The sequence below is a fragment of the Lutra lutra genome, chromosome 7 (genome assembly GCF_902655055.1).
Source record: "Lutra lutra chromosome 7, mLutLut1.2, whole genome shotgun sequence".
In the NCBI taxonomy this organism is placed as follows: Eukaryota; Metazoa; Chordata; class Mammalia; order Carnivora; family Mustelidae; genus Lutra; species Lutra lutra.
This window is the reverse complement of record NC_062284.1, coordinates 147,548,371-147,564,799: the sequence shown is the minus strand read 5'-3', so window position 1 is coordinate 147,564,799 and position 16,429 is coordinate 147,548,371. Positions and strand designations below refer to the sequence as shown.

The window sequence follows — 16,429 nt, the reverse complement described above, 5'->3', positions numbered from 1 at the left end:
AACTGCCTTACCCAGTAGCCTCCACAGCTCTGTACTCGAGCTCATTCTCTGTGGAAAGAGCCCTGGTAACACAGAGTCGGGGATGTGGCAAGGGTGTATATCCTCAAAGAGATGTTCAGATGTGGGACCTCAGCATCCCAGGAATGTGTTTCCCCTCTGATGTGTCTTCTCTCTGGATGAGCCATTTCCTGATATGAAATATTCTGCTTTGTGAATATGCAAATGAGCCAAAGTGTACTCGCTTAAATAAACACATGTTTGGGTCCTGAGAACATCACCCAACAGCTGCACACAATCCTTTGTAGATACCATGAGAGCACAGCACCTCACCATGGACTGGAGCTGGAGAATCCTCTTCCTGGTGGTATTGGCTACAGGTAGGTGATTTCTCCAGTCCTTTGGCAGAGGAGGGGGACAGGGCCAGTCAGCATGACTTCATCCCCTCCTATGCCCTCTCCACAGGTGTCCACTCCCAGGTGCAGCTGGTACAGTCTGAGGCTGAGGTGAGGAAGCCTGGGGAATCCGTGAAGGTCTCCTGCAAGGCATCTGGGTACACCTTCACCAGCTATGCAATGAGGTGGGTGCGACAGGCACCAGGAAAGAGCCTGTAGTACATGGGATATATCAACACGAACACTGGGAATCCAACATATGCCCAGGGCTTCTCTGGTCGGTTTGTTTTCTCCACGGACACCTCTGTCAGCACAGCCTATCTACAGATCAGCAGCCTGAACTCTGAGGACACGGCCGTGTATTACTGTGCAAGAGACACGATGTGAAAACCCACATCCTGCCTCTGTCAGAAACCTGTGGAAGGCTCATCTGTGCTGGGCTGAGGGGGTGACAGGGACCACAAATCTAAAGACACTCTATAACTGAGGGCCATGCACTTAGTTTTTATTTTTTATTGTTATGTTATTTTAGTCACCATGCAGCACATCATTAGTGTTTGATGTAGTATTCCAAGACTCATTGTTTACATATAACACCCGGGGCTCCATGCAACATGTGCCTCCTTAATACCCATCCCAGGATAACCCAACCTCCACCATCCTCCTCTCTAAAACCTTCACTTTATTTCTCAGTGTCCATAGTCTATTGTGGTTCATTTCACCCTCTGATTCCCACACCTTCATTTTTCCCTTACTTCTCCTAATGACCTCCATGACTCCTTATCTTCCACAAATAAGGGAAACCTATGATAATGGTCTTTCTCTGCTTAACTTATTTCACTCAGTATAATTGCCTCCAGTCCCATCCATGCTGATACAAAAGTTGGGTATTCATCCTTTGTGATGGATGAGTAATATTCTGTTGTAGATATGAACTGCATCTTCCTTATCCATTCCTCTGTTGAAGGGCATTTCAACTGTTTCCACAGTTTGGCAATTGTGGACATTGCTGCTATGAACACTGGGGCTCCTGTGGCCCTTCTTTACACTAATTTGTATCTTTGGGGTAAATACCCAGTAGTGCAATTGCTGGGTCATATGATAGTTCTGTTTTCATTTTTTTTAGGAACTCCAACTTTTTTCCAATGTGGCTGTATCAACTTGGATTCCCACCAACAGTGTAAGAGGGTTCTCCTCTCTCCAGAACTTCTCCAACATTTTTTGTTTCCTGCCTTCTCTCTTTTTTTTAAATTTTATTTCTTTTTTTCAGTTTTCCAAGATTCATTGTTTATGCATTGTCACTTGTGCCATTCTATCTGGCGTAAGGTGGTATCTCAATGTGGGTTTTTTTGTTGTTGTTACTGGTATGTATTTTATTTTTTTATTAATTTCTTTTCAGCATAACAGAATTCATTCTCTCTGCACCACACCCAGTGCTCCATGCCATACCTGCCCTCCTTAATGCCCACCACCTGTCTCCCCCAACCTCCCACCCCCCACCCCTTCAAAATCCTCAGATTGTTTTTTCAGAGTCCATAGTCCATAGTCTCTCATTATTCATCTCCCCTTCCTATTTTGATTTGAATTTACCTGAAGGCTAATGATGATGAACACTTTTTCATGGGCCTCTTGGTTATTCATATGTGTCCTTTGGAGAAGTGTCTGTTCATGTCTTCTGCCCATTTATTGATGTGATTATCTGTTTTTTGAGTGTTGAGTTTGAGTTCTTTCTACATCCTGGATCTTAGCCCTTTGTAGTATTTGTAGTATCATTTGCATTGTCTCTTTGTTTTGTTGACTGTTTCCTTTGCTGTGCAGAAGCTTTTCATCTTGATGAAGTCACAAAACATCATTTTTGCTTTCATCACCTTTGCCTTTGGAGACATGTCTTGAAAGAATTAGCTTGGCCAATGTCGGAGTGGTTACTGTCTATGTTCTCCTCTAGGATTTGGATAATTCCTGTCTCACATTGAGGTCTTTCATCCATCTTGAGTTTATATTTGTGTATGGTGTAAGTGAATGGTCGAGTTTCATTCTTCTGTATATAGGCAATTTCCCCAGCACCACTTATTGAAGAGACTGTTTTTTTCCATTAGATATTTTTCCCTGCTTTGTCAATTACTTGATCATAGAGTTGAGGGTCCATGTCTGGACTGTCTACTCTGTTCCATTGGTCTAAGTGTCTGTTTTTGTACCAGTACCAGACTGCTTTTTTTTTTTTTTTAGTTTCTTTTCAGTGTACCAGAATTCACTGTTTATGTACCACACCCAGTGTTCCATGCATTACCTGCCGCCCATAATATCCACTACCATGCTCACCCAACCTCCCACCACCTCCCCTTCAAAACCCTCAGGTTGCTGTCTTGGTGATCACTACTCTGTAATATAGCTTGAAGTCAGGCAATATGATGTCCCCAGCTTTGTTATCCTTTTTCAACATTTCCTTGTTGATTCAGGATCTTTTCTGGTTCTGTGCAAATTTTAGGATTGTTTGTTCCACCACTTGATCAGGATGGAATTGAAAGTATAGGTTGTTCTTGGCAACATAGAAATATTAGCAATATTTATTCTTCCAAACCATGAACATGAAATGTTTTCCATCTTTTTGAGTCTTTTTCCATTTCTTTCATAAGTGTTCTGTAGTTTCTGGAGTATAGATACTTTACCTCTTTGGTTAGGTGTATTCCAAGGTATCTTAATATTTTTGTGCTATTGTAAATGGAGTCAATTCTCTATTTTCTCTTTCCACAGGTTCATTGTTAGTGTATATAAAAGCAACTGATTTCTGTGCATAGGTTTTGTATCCTGCCATGTTACGAATTGCTGTGTGAGTTCTAGTTGTTTGGGGGTGGAGTCTTTTAGGTCTTCCATATAAAGAATCATGCCATCTTGAAGAGAGAGAGTTTGACTCCTTCTTTGCCCATCTGAATACCCTTTATTTCTTTTTGTTTTCTAATTGCTGTTGCTAGAACTTCTAGCACTATGCTGAACAATAGTGGCTAAAGGGGGTAACCTTGTCATGTTCCTGATCTTAAAGGAATGATATTTGCTGTGGGTTTTTCACAGATGGAATTTAGGAAATCAAGGAATGTTTCTTCTATCCCACACTCTGAAGAGTTTTAATCAGGAAAAGATGTTGTATTTTACCGAATGCTATTTCTGCATCAATTGAGAGGACCATGTTATTCTTCTCTTCTCTTATTAATTTGTTCTATCACACTGACTGGTTTGCAAATATTGAATGAACCTGTCAGCCCGGGGAAAATCCACTTGGTCGTGATGGATAATCCTTTCAAAGTACTATTATGCAATTATCTACGATCTACGTGACACTTTTGGCATCCATATTCAATCGCGTTACTGGTTATTGGTCTATTCAGGTTGTCAATATCTTCCTGTTTCAGTTTTGGAAGTTTATAGGTTTCTAGGAATGCATCCATTTCTTCTAGGTTGCTTAACTTATTGACATATAGCTGTTGATAATAATTCTGATGATTGTTTCTATCTCCTTGGTGTTAGTCATGTTATCTCCACTTTCATTTGTAATTTAATAATTTACTAATTTAATTTACATAACTTAACAATTTAATAATATAATAATTTAATAATTTAGGTCCTTTCTCTTTACTTTTGGATAATTCTGGCCTGTGGCTTATTGATCTTACTAATTCTTTCAAAGAACCAGCTTCTAGTTTCATTGATGTGTTCTACTGTATTTCTGGTTTCTAATTCATTGATCTCTGCTCTGATCTTTTTTTTTAAAGATTTTATTTATTTATTTGACAGACAGAGATCACATGTAGGCAGAGAGGCAGGCAGAGAGAGAGAGAGAGAGAGGAGGAAGCAGGCTCTCCACTGAGCAGAGAGCCCGATGCGGGGCTTGATCCCAGGACCCTGAGATCATGACCTGAGCCGAAGGCAGAGGCTTTAACCCACTGAGCCACCCAGGCGCCCCTCTGCTCTGATCTTAATTGTTCCCCTTCTAGTGAATAGGTTAGGCTAAATTTGCTTTCATTGTCTTCTTCCCAGGTTGCTTCCCTAGCCCTAGCAAGAGAGCATGCTCCTCCAGATACCAGTCAGCCTGGGGAGGAGGTTGCTCCATGAGGCAGGCAAGACCACTTCCTCTGTGCTCTCTCCCAGTGTGCGAGCTACCTCGCGGTCCACTTTCAGGACACTTCCTATTCTCTGGAATATTTGAATAATTACTCTCACACCTGATAAACACCTTTTCTCAGGAGACAGGATGGCGGAGAAGTAGGAGATACTATTCCAACCTGTCCCCTAAAGTGAGCTGATTACCTACCAAAGAACTCTGATCATCCATGAAATCAGCCTAAGATTAGAATTATACGCTTCTGGATCTCTATGGGGGCAGAAGAGGCCAGTGGACAAGTAAAGTGGAGTGGGAACATCAGGCTGCTATTGGAAGATAAATAAGAGGGGGAGGGAGCCACCAGAAGTGACCCATTGGAAAGTCATACCCCAATATGAGAGTGCCCTGTGATTGGGGACCAGCATTAACTTGGAGTCTGGTTGAAAGCACTCAAAAAGAGCAAAAGATCTTAAAGGGAAATTGATTGAATCAGGTGGTTAGGGACAGGGGCTGAAGCCCACGAACCCAGGACCACTACCCCTGGTGCTGAGCCAGAGAGAGTGCAGCAAAGAACCAGGCCTTTGTCTCTAAGCTGCCAACATGCGTGAGAGCATCTGCATGGCAGCTCACGTGAGAGAGTCTGGTGTGGATGCCAGCTGGAGCTCTCTAGAACCACAGAATTTTGTACTCTGCATGCACAGTGTGCAAATGGGGTCTGAGTCACTCTCTACACCCTCCCCTGAGAGAGATCCTAGCCAGTGTTCTCTAGGACCAGGAGAGTCTGAACACTCCAAGCCTGGACCAGCAGGAAAATCTCAGTGTGCTATCTCTAGTTGGGACCTCTCTGGAGGTCTGGACCTGCACAGACAGCCATGGCAGAGGCAACCACAGGAAGCCAGCTCTCAGGACTAGTATTTCTCATGGTTTTGGGTAAAAGCGGGAGTTCTTCTGACCACTGAGAATGTGACTGAATATGTGTTCTGCCAGCAGCAAGGGGTGGAACTTATATGCTCTGGAACACCCAGAGAGGAAAGGACTGAGGCTTCTCTCTGAGACGGAGGTCCGGGTGCAGTTTGTTTTCCTCTAGACCTCCAAAGAAATGCCAAAAGCCACAAAGGGAGGGAAAAAAAAAAAAAAACAGAGAACAAAAGCCTGAAAAAACAGTTTCCTCAGAGCCCAGCCCCTTGAGAGGGGCAGGAGGACTAAACTGTAGCAAGACTGCCTAAAAAACCACACAGCAGGACCCTCCCACAAAAAGCCAGTGAAAAGAACAACAACAACAAAATAAAACCAAGAGAACAACCACCACTACTTCATAGATACAACTTTTAATTTTAATTCATTCCCACTATTCTCATTATTTTCAATTTTTTAAAATAATTTATTAACCTATTTACCATCACAATGAGATGTTCAGTACAACAAATTCCATAATAACCTTTTTTTTTTTTTAGTAAAATGCTATCCAAATACACAAACATTAGGATAACTTTTATTAAAAAAATTCTACACATTTGGCATATAGTTGGTGTTGAATAAAGGCTTGGTCACCTCTTCACACACTAGCACCTCCTTACTTACTTCCAATTTTAGTATGTGTGCTGCCAAAGTGAGCACTCCTTACTTACTTACTTTTTTTTTTTATAAACATATAATATATTTTTATCCCAAGGGGTACAGGTCTGTGAATCACCAGGTTTACACACTTCACAGCGCTCACCATAGCACAAACCCTCCCCAATGTCCATAACCCCACCCCCCCTCCCAAACCCCTTCCGCCAACAACCCTCAGTTTGTTTTGTGAGATTAAGAGTCATTTATGGTTTGACTCCCTCCTAATCCCATCTTGTTTCATTTACTCTTCTCCTACCCTCTTAACCCCCTATGTTGCATCTCCTCTCCCTCATATCAGGGAGATCATATGATAGTTGTCTTTCTCCAACTGACTTTTTCGCTAAGCATGATACCCTTTAGTTCCATCCACGTCATCGCAAATGGCACGATTTCATTTATTTTGATGGCTGCATAGTATTCCATTGTATATATATATACCACATCTTCGTTATCCATTCTTCTGTTGATGGACATCTAGGATCTTCCCATAGTTTGGCAATTGTAGACATTGCTGCTATAAACATTCGGGTGCACGTGCCCCTTCGGATCACTACATTTGTATCTTTAGGGTAAATACACAGTAGTGCAATTGCTGGGTCATAGGGTAGTTATATTTTCAACATTTTGAGGAACCTCCATGCTGTTTTCCAGAGTGGTTGCACCAGCTTGCATTCCCACCAACAGTGTAGAAGGGTTCCCCTTTCTCCGCATCCTCGCCAGCATCTGTCATTTCCTGACTTGTTCATTTTACCATTGTGACGGGTGTGAGGTGATATCTCATTGTGGTTTTGATTTGTATTTCCCTGATGCCGAGTGATATGGAGCACTTTTTCATGTGTCTGTTGGCCATCTGGATGTCTTCTTTGAAGAAATGTCTGTTCATGTCTTCTGCCCAATTCTTGATTGGATTATTTGTTCTTTGGGTGTTGAGTTTGCTCAGTTCTTTATAGATTTTGGACACTTGCACTTTATCTGATATGTCGCTTGCAAATATCTTCTCCCATTCTGTCAGTTCTCTTTTGGTTTTGTTAACTGTTTCCTTTGCTGTGCAAAAGCTTTTGATCTTGATGAAATCCCAATAGATCATTTTTGCCCTTGCTTCTGTTGCCTCTGGCTATGATCCTAGGAAGATGTTGCTGCGGCTGAGGTCGAAGAGGTTGCTGCCTGTGTTCTCCTCGAGGATTTTGATGGATTCCTTTCTCACATTGAGATCCTTCATCCATTTTGAGTATATTTTCGTGTGTGGTGTAAGGAAATGATCCAATTTCATTTTTCTGCATGTGGCTGTCCAATTTTCCCAACACCATTTATTGAAGAGGCTGTCTTTGTTCCATTGGACATTCTTTCCTGCTTTGTCGAAGATGAGTTGACCATACAGGTGAGGGCCTATTTCTGGGCTCTCTCTTCTGACCATTGATCTATGTGTCTGTTTTTGTGCCAGTACCATGCTGTCTTGATGATGACAGCTTTGTAGTAGAGCTTGAAGTCCGGAATTGTGACGCCACCAACTTTGGCTTTCTTTTTCAATATTGCTTTGGCTATTCGAGGTCTTTTCTGGTTCCATATAAATTTTAGGATTATTTGTTCCATTTCTTTGAAAAAAATGGATGGTACTTTGATAGGAATTGCATTAAATGTGTAGATTCCTTTAGGTAGCATAGACATTTTCACAATATTTATTCTTCCAATCCAGGAGCATGGAACATTTTTCCATTTCTTTGTGTCTTCCTCAATTTCTTTCATGAGTACTTTATAGTTTTCTGAGTATAGATTCTTAGCCTCTCTGGTTTGGTTTATTCCTAGGTATCTTATAGTTTTGGGTGCAATTGTAAATGGGATTGACTCGTTAATTTCTCTTTCTTCTGTCTTGTTTTTGGTGTAGAGAAATGCAACTGATTTCTGTGCATTGATTTTATATCCTGACACTTGACTGAATTTCTGTACAAGTTCTAGCAGTTTTGGAGTGGAGTCTTTTGGGTTTTCCACATATAGTATCATATCATCTGCGAAGAGTGGTAGTTTGACTTCTTCTTTGCTGATTTGGATGCCTTTAATTTACTTTTGTTGTCTGATTGCTGAGGCTAGGACTTCTAGTACTATGTTGAATAGCAGTGGTGATAACGGACATCCCTGCCGTGTTCCTGACCTTAGCGGAAAAGCTTTCAGTTTTTCTCCATTGAGAATGATATTTGCGGTGGGTTTTTCATAGATAGCTTTGATAATATTGAGGTGTGTGCCTTCTATCCCTACACTTTGAAGAGTTTTGATCAGGAAGGGATGCTGCACTTTGTCAAATGCTTTCTCAGCATCTATGGAGAGTATCATATGGTTCTTGTTCTTTCTCTTATTAATGTGTTGTATCACATTGATTGATTTGCGGTTGTTGAACCAGCCTTGCAGCCCTGGAATAAATCCCACTTGGTCGTGGTGAATAATCCTTTTAATGTACTGTTGAATCCTATTGGCTAGTATTTTGGTGAGAATTTTTGCATCTGTGTTCATCAAGGATATTGGTCTCTAGTTCTCTTTTTTGATGGGATCCTTGTCTGGTTTTGGGATCAAGGTGATGCTGGCCTCATAAAATGAGTTTGGAAGTTTTCCTTCTATTTCTATTTTTTGGAACAGTTTCAGGAGAATAGGAATTAGTTCTTCTTTAAACGTTTGGTAGAATTCCCCGGGGAAGAAGTCTGGCCCTGGGCTTTTGTTTGTTTGGAGATTTTTGATGACTGTTTCAATCTCCTTACTGGTTATGGGTCTGTTCAGGCTTTCTATTTCTTCCTGGTTCAGTTGTGGTAGTTTATATTTCTAGGAATTCATCCATTTCTTCCAGATTGTCAAATTTGTTGGTGTAGAGTTGCTCATAGTATGTTCTTATAATTGTCTGTATTTCCTTGGTGTTAGTTGTGTTCTCTCCTCTTTCATTCATGATTTTATTTATTTGGGTCCTTTCTCTTTTCTTTTTATAAGTCTGGCCAGGGGTTTATCAATCTTATTAATTCTTTCAAAGAACCAGTTCCTAGTTTCGTTGATTTGTTCTATTGTTTTCTTGGTTTCTATTTCATTGATTTCTGCTCTGATCTTTATGATTTCTCTTCTCCTGTTGGGTTTAGGGTTTCTTTCTTGTTCTTTCTCCAGCTCCTTTAGGTGTAGGGTTAGGTTGTGTACCTGAGACCTTTCTGGTTTCTTGAGAAAGGCTTGTACCGCTATATATTTTCCTCTCAGGACTGCCTTTGTTGTGTCCCACAGATTCTGCACCGTTGTGTTTTCATTATCATTTGTTTCCATGAATTTTTTCAATTCTTCTTTAATTTCCTGGTTGACCCATTCATTCTTTAGAAGGATGCTGTTTAGTCTCCATGTATTTGGGTTCTTTCCAAATTTCCTCTTATGATTGAGTTCTAGCTCCAGAGCATTGTGGTCTGAAAATATGCAGGGAATGATCCCAATCTTTTGATACCGGTTGAGACCCGATTTAGGACCGCGGATGTGATCTATTCTGGAGAATGTTCCATGTGCACTAGAGAAGAATGTGTATGCTGTTGCTTTGGGATGAAATGTTCTGAATATATCTGTGATGTCCATCTGGTCCAGTGTGTCATTTAAGGCCTTCATTTCCTTGTTGATCTTTTGCTTGGATGATCTGTCCATTTCAGTGAGGGGAGTGTTAAAGTCCCCTACTATTATTGTATTATTGTTGATGTGTTTCTTTGATTTTGTTATTAATTGGTTTATATAGTTGGCTGCTCCCACGTTAGGGGCATAGATATTTAAAATTGTTAGATCTTCTTGTTGGACAGTACCTTTGAGTATGATATAGTGTCCTTCCTCATCTCTTATTATAGTCTTTGGCTTAAAATCTAATTGATCTGATATAAGGATTGCCACTCCTGCTTTCTTCTGATGTCCATTAGCATGGTAAATTCTTTTCCACCCCCTCACTTTAAATCTGGAGGTGTCTTTGGGTTTAAAATGAGTTTCTTGTAGGCAACATATAGACGGGTTTTGTTTTTTTTATCCATTCTGATACCCTGTGTCTTTTGATTGGGGCATTTAGTCCATTAACATTCAGGGTAACTATTGAGAGATATGAATTTAGTGCCATTGTATTGCCTGTAAGGTGACTGTTATTGTATATTGTCTCTGTTCCTTCCAGATCTACTACTTTCTGGGTCTCTCTTTGCTTAGAGGACCCCTTTCAATATTTCCTGTAGAGCTGATTTGGTGTTTGCAAATTCTTTCAGTTTTTGTTTGTCCTGGAAGCTTTTAATCTCTCCTTCTATTTTCAGTGATAGCCTAGCTGGATATAGTATTCTTGACTGCATGTTTTTCTCGTTTAGTGCTCTGAATATATCATGCCAGCTCTTTCTCGTCTGCCAGGTCTCTGTGGATAAGTCTGCTCCCGATCTAATATTTTTACCATTGTATGTTACAGATTCTTTTCCAGGGCTGCTTTCAGGATTTTCTCTTTGTCACTAAGACTTGACTTATTAGGTGATGGGGTGTGGACCTATTCTTAATGACTTTGAGGGGGGTTCTCTGAACCTCCTGGATTTTGATGCTTGTTCCCTTTGCCATATTGGGGAAGTTCTCTCCAATAATTCTCTCTAATATACCTTCTGCTCCCTCTCTCTTTCTTCTTCTTCTGGAATTTCAATTATTCTAATGTTGTTACGTCTTATGGTGTCACTTATCTCTCAATTTCTCCCCTCGTGGTCCAGTAGCTGTTTGTCCCTCTTTTGTTCAGCTTCTTTATTCTCTGTCATTTTTTCTTCTATATCACTAATTCTGTCTTCTGCCTCATTTATCCTAGCAGTGAGAGCCTTCATTTTTTATTGCACCTCATTAATAGCTTATTTGATTTCAACTTGGTTAGATTTTAGTTCTTTTATTTCTCCAGAAAAGGCTTTTATATCTCCCAAGAGGGTTTCTCTAATATCTTCCATGCTTTTTCGAGCCCAGCTAGAACCTTGAGAATCGTCATTCTGAACTCTAGATCTGACATATTACTAATATCTGTATTGATTAGGTCCCTAGCCTTTGGTACTGCCTCTTGTTCTTTTTTTTGTGGTTAATTTTTCCACCTTGTCATTTTGTCCAGATAAGAGTATATGAAGGAGGGGCGCCTGGGTGGCTCAGTGGGTTAAGCCGCTGCCTTCGGCTCAGGTCATGATCCCAGGTCCTGGGTTCGAGCCCCACATCGGGCTTTCTGCTCAGCAAGGAGCCTGCTTCATCCTCTCTCTCTGCCTGCCTCTCTGCTTACTTGTGATTTCTCTCTGTCAAATAAATAAATAAAAATCTTAAAAAAAAAGAGTATATGAAGGAGGAAGTAAAATACTAAAAGGGTGGCAATAACCCCAGGAAAATATGCTTTAACCAAATCAGAAGAGATCCGAAATCGTGAGGGGGAAGAAAGTGGATAAAAAGAGGTTCAGAAAGGAAAAAAAATAAACAATTAAAAAAGAAAATGAATAAAGAAAAAATATATATATATATATATTAGATAAACTATTTAAAAACGCTAAAAAAAGAAAAGGGTAAAAGTTTTTAAAAATTGGCAGAAGAAAAGAAAAAAAATTTTAAAAGAAAAAAAATTAAATTAACTGCTAAGCTAAAGAAACATGGGGAGAAAGGCATGAGTTCTGTGTTTTGCTTTCTCCTCCTCTGGAATTCCGCTGCTCTCCTTGCTATTGAACCTGCACTCCTTGGTAGGTGAACTTATTCCTGGCTGGATTTCTTGTTGATCTTCTGGGGGAGGGGTCTGTTGTAGTGATTCTCAAGTGTCTTTGCCCCAGGCGGAATTTCACTGCCCTTACCAGGAGCCTGGCTGAGTAATCCGCTCGGGTTTGCTTTTGGGAGTTTTTGTTCCCTTAGCCCTTTCCATAGAGTCCAGAGGATGGGAATGAAGTTGGTGGCCTCCAGTCTCCAGTCCAGAGGAGCTGAGAGCCCGGGGCCCCACTCCTCAGTGTACCCTCAGAGAACAGCGCCCAATTACTCCCGTCACCCTGGCCTCCGGCCACTCTCCAAGCTGACCGAGCCTGAAACCGGTTCAAGTTAACCCTGAGCTGAGAGCTCACTCCTCAGCTCTGTCTCTGTAGCCGGCTTCCCCGTTCTAATACCTGTAAGCTCTGTGACACTCAGAAACCCCTGATCCTTCTGTGACCCTACAGGACCTGAGGCCACACTGACCCTGCGTGGGCTTCACCCTGGTTAAGCCTCTGGAGCAATGTCCCTCAGCAGAACAGACTTTTAAAAGTCCTGATTTTGTGCTCCGTTGCTCAGCCGCTTGCCGGGAGCCGGCCCCTCCCCCCACGGTCTATCTTCCCGTCGCTTTGGAGTCACTACTCCACCAGTCCTACCTTTCAGAAAGTGGTTGATTTTCTGTTTCTAGAATTGCTGTTCTTCTTCTCTTTGATCTCCCATTGGATTTGTAGGTGTTTGCAATCTTTAGATAAGCTATCTAGCTGATCTCCTGCTACCTGAAATAGTCTCAGTCTGCTACTTCTCTGCCATCTTGACTCCTCCTCCCCATAATAACCTTTTAACTTGAAATTTTTTGAGACATATACCTGTGTTTTTCTTTTGATTTTCTATTTTTTAATTTTTTTAAATATTCATATAGAGATAAGCTTCAAGGTAATCCCCTTAACCCAATCAATGCTACTCTTATATATAAACCAGTTTTAATCCCCCATTATCTCAGGAATGTTGAGTCCTTTAACAAAGATATAAAGATACATCCAGGAAGGGTGAGGAGGAGTCAATATGGCAGAGAAGTATCAGGCTGAGATGACATCAGGTAGTGGGGATCATCTAGATAGCTTATCAAGCCATTTCAAACTCCTACAAATTCTGCAGGAGATCGAAGAGAAAAACAGAAAAAGAAAATCAACCACTTTCTGAAAGGTAGGACCATCAGAGAAGTGACTCCAAAGTGATGGGAAGATAGACCTCGAGGGAAGGGCCAGCTCCTGGAAAGCATCAGAACAATGGAGCACAAAACCAGAACATTTAAAAGGCTGCTCCCCTGAGGGACATCACTCCAGAGGCTAAGCCCAGGTGAAGCCTACATGGGACTGAGTGGTCCTCAGGTCCCACGGGGTCATGGAAGGATCAGGGGTGTCTGAGTGTCGCAGAGTTCACAGGTATTAGAGCGGGAAGCCAGCTACAGAGACAGAGCTGAGGAATGAGCTCTCAACTCTGGGTTACCTTAAACTGTGATCCATGGCACAATCAGACCGCTGCTCTGTGAGCTGGGACCCCACAAGATCCAGGGAGAACCCCCTGAAAGAGCTCAGGGATCTGTGGGGTTCAGAGACTCCAGGCGGGGCTATGTGCCAGAGACAGAGATGCTCAGCCACAGGCTGGGTGAGCTCCGAGCACAGCCAGAAGCCAAGGAGACAGGAGTGATTGAACGCTTTTCTCTGAGCACACACTGAGGAGTGGGGCCCCGAGTTCTAGGCTCCTCGAGCCAGAGACTGGGAGGCCACCATTTTCATTTCCATCCTCAGGAGCTCTATGGAATGTGTTCATGGAACAAAAGCTCCTAAAAAGCAAACCTGAGTGGATTACCTAGCCTGGCCTCTGGTAAGGATGGTGCAATTCGACCTCGGGCAAAGACACTTGAGAATCACTACAACAGGCCCCTCCCCCAGAATATTAGCAAGAAATCCAGCCAAGATGAAGTTCATTTACCAAGGAGAACAGCGGAATTCCAGAGGAGGAGAAAACAAATCTTACCTGGACAAAACGACAAGGTGGAAAAACTCACCACAAAAAAAGAACAAAAGGTAGTACCAAAGGCTGTGGACTTAATCAATATGGATATTGGTAATATGACAGATTTAGAGTTCAGAATGACGATTCTCAAGGTTCTAGCCAGGATCAAAAAGGCATGGAAAATATTAGAGAAACCATCTTGGGATATATAAAAGCCCTTTCTGGAAAAATAAAAGAACTAAAATCTAACCAAGTTGAAATAAAAAAAGCGATTAATGAGGTGCAATCAAAAATGGAGGCTCTCACTGCTAGGATAAATGAGGCAGAAGACAGAATTAGCGATATAGAAGACCAAATGACAGAGAATAAAGAAGTTGAGCAAAAGAGAGACAAACTACTGGACTACAAGGAGAGAATTCGAAGATAAGTGACACCATAAGATGACACAACATTAGAAAAATTGGGATTCCAGAAGAAGAAGAAAGAGAGAGGGGAGCAGAAGGTATATTGGAGAGAATTACTGTAGAGAATTTCCCTAATATGGCAAAGGGAACAAACATCAAAATCCAGGAGATGCAAAGAATGCCCCTCAAAATCAATAAGAATAGGTCCACACTCCATCACCTAATAGTAAAATTTACAAGTCTTAGTGACAAAGAGAAAATTCTGAAAGCAGCCCGGGAAAAGAAGTCTGTAATATACAAGGGTAAAGATTGGCAGCAGACTTCTCCACAGAGACCTGGCAAGCCAGAAAGAGCTGACATGATATATTCAGAGCACTAAACAAAAACAAAAACAAAAACAAAAACAAAACAAAACAAAACAAAAAAACAAAATAAACAAACAAACAAAAAAAAACCATGCAGCCAAGAATACTATATTCAGCGAGGCTACCATTGAAAATAGAAGGAGAGATTAAAAGCTTCCAGGACAAACAAAAACTGAAAGAATTTGCAAACACCAAACCAGCTCTACAGGAAATATTGAAAGGGGTCCTCTAAGCAAAGAGAGACGCTAAAAGTAGTAGATCAGAAAGAAACAGAGACAATATACAAAGACAGTCACCTTACAGGCAATACAATGGCACTAAATTCATATATCTCAATACTTACCCTGAATGTTAATGGGCTAAATGCCCCAATCAAAAGACACAGGGTACCAGAATGGATAAAAAAACCAAAACCCGTCTATATGTTGCCTACAAGAAACTCATTTTAAACCCAAAGACACCTCCAGATTTAAAGTGAGGGGGTGGAAAAGAATTCACCTTGCTAAAGGACATCAGAAGAAAGCAGGAGTGGCAATCCCTATATCAGATCAATTAGATTTTAAGCCAAAGACTATAATAAGAGATGAGGAAGGACACTATATCATACTCAGAGGGTCTGTCCAACAAGAAGATCTAACAATTTTAAATATGTATGCCCCTAACGTGGGAGCAGCCAACTATATAAACCAATTAATAACAAAATCAAAGAAACACATCGACAAGAATACAATAATAGTAGGGGATTTTAACACTCCCCTCACTGAAATGGACAGATCATCCAAGCAAAAGATCAACAAGGAAATATAGGCCTTAAATGACACACTGGACCAGATGGACATCACGGATATATTCAGAACATTTCATCCCAAATCAACAGCATACACATTCTTCTCTAGTGCACATGGAACATTCTCCAGAATAGATCACATCCTTGGTCCTAAATCGGGTTTCAACCGGTATCAAAAGATTGGGATCATTCCCTGCATATTTTCAGACCACAATGCTCTGGAGTTAGAACTCAATCACAAGAGGAAATTTGGAAAGAACCCAAACACATGGAGACTAAACAGCATCCTTCTAAAGAATGATTGTGTCAACCAGGAAATTAAAGAGGAATTGAAAAAAATTATGGAAACAAATGATAATGAAAACACAACGGTTCAGAATCTGTGGGACACAACAAAGGCAGTCCTGAGAGGAAAATATATAGTGGTACAAGCCTTTCTCAAGAAACAAGAAAGGTCTCAGGTACACAACCTAACCCTACACCTAAAGGAGCTGGAGAAAGAACAAGAAAGAAACCCTAAACCCAGCAGGAGAAGAGAAATCATAAAGATCAGAGCAGAAATCAATGAAATAGAAACCAAAAAAACAATAGAACAAATCAACGAAACTAGGAACTGGTTCTTTGAAAGAATTAATAAGATTGATAAACCCCTGGCCAGAATTATCCAAAAGAAAAGAGAAAGGACCCAAATAAGTAAAATCATGAATGAAAGAGGGAAGATCAAATCTAACACCAAAGAAATACAGAAAATTATATGAACATAATATGAGCAAGTCTACACCAAAAAAATTTGACCATCTGGAAGAAATTGATGCATTCCTAGAGACATTTAAACTACCACAACTGTACCAGGAAGAAATAGAAAGCCTGAACAGACCCATAACCAGTAAGGAGATTGAAACAGTCATCAAAAATCTCCAAACTAACAAAAGCCCAGGGCCAGACGGCTACCCCGGGGCATTCTACAAACGTTTAAAGAAGAACTAATTCCTATTCTCCTGAAACTGTTCCAAAAAACAGAAATGGAACGAAAACTTCCAAACTCATTTTATGAGGCC

The 16,429-nt window shown here is 41.0% G+C and overlaps 1 gene segment (V, D, J or C); it reads left to right on the top strand.

The window, feature by feature from the left end:
* Positions 1-275: 275 nt before the first annotated feature.
* LOC125104550 (immunoglobulin heavy variable 7-4-1-like) overlaps positions 276-16,429 on the top strand; it is a 175,192-nt gene continuing 159,038 nt past the window's right edge. The window contains 1 exon segment of the V gene segment in view: positions 276-377. Within this exon segment, the coding sequence occupies positions 311-377 (67 nt within the window).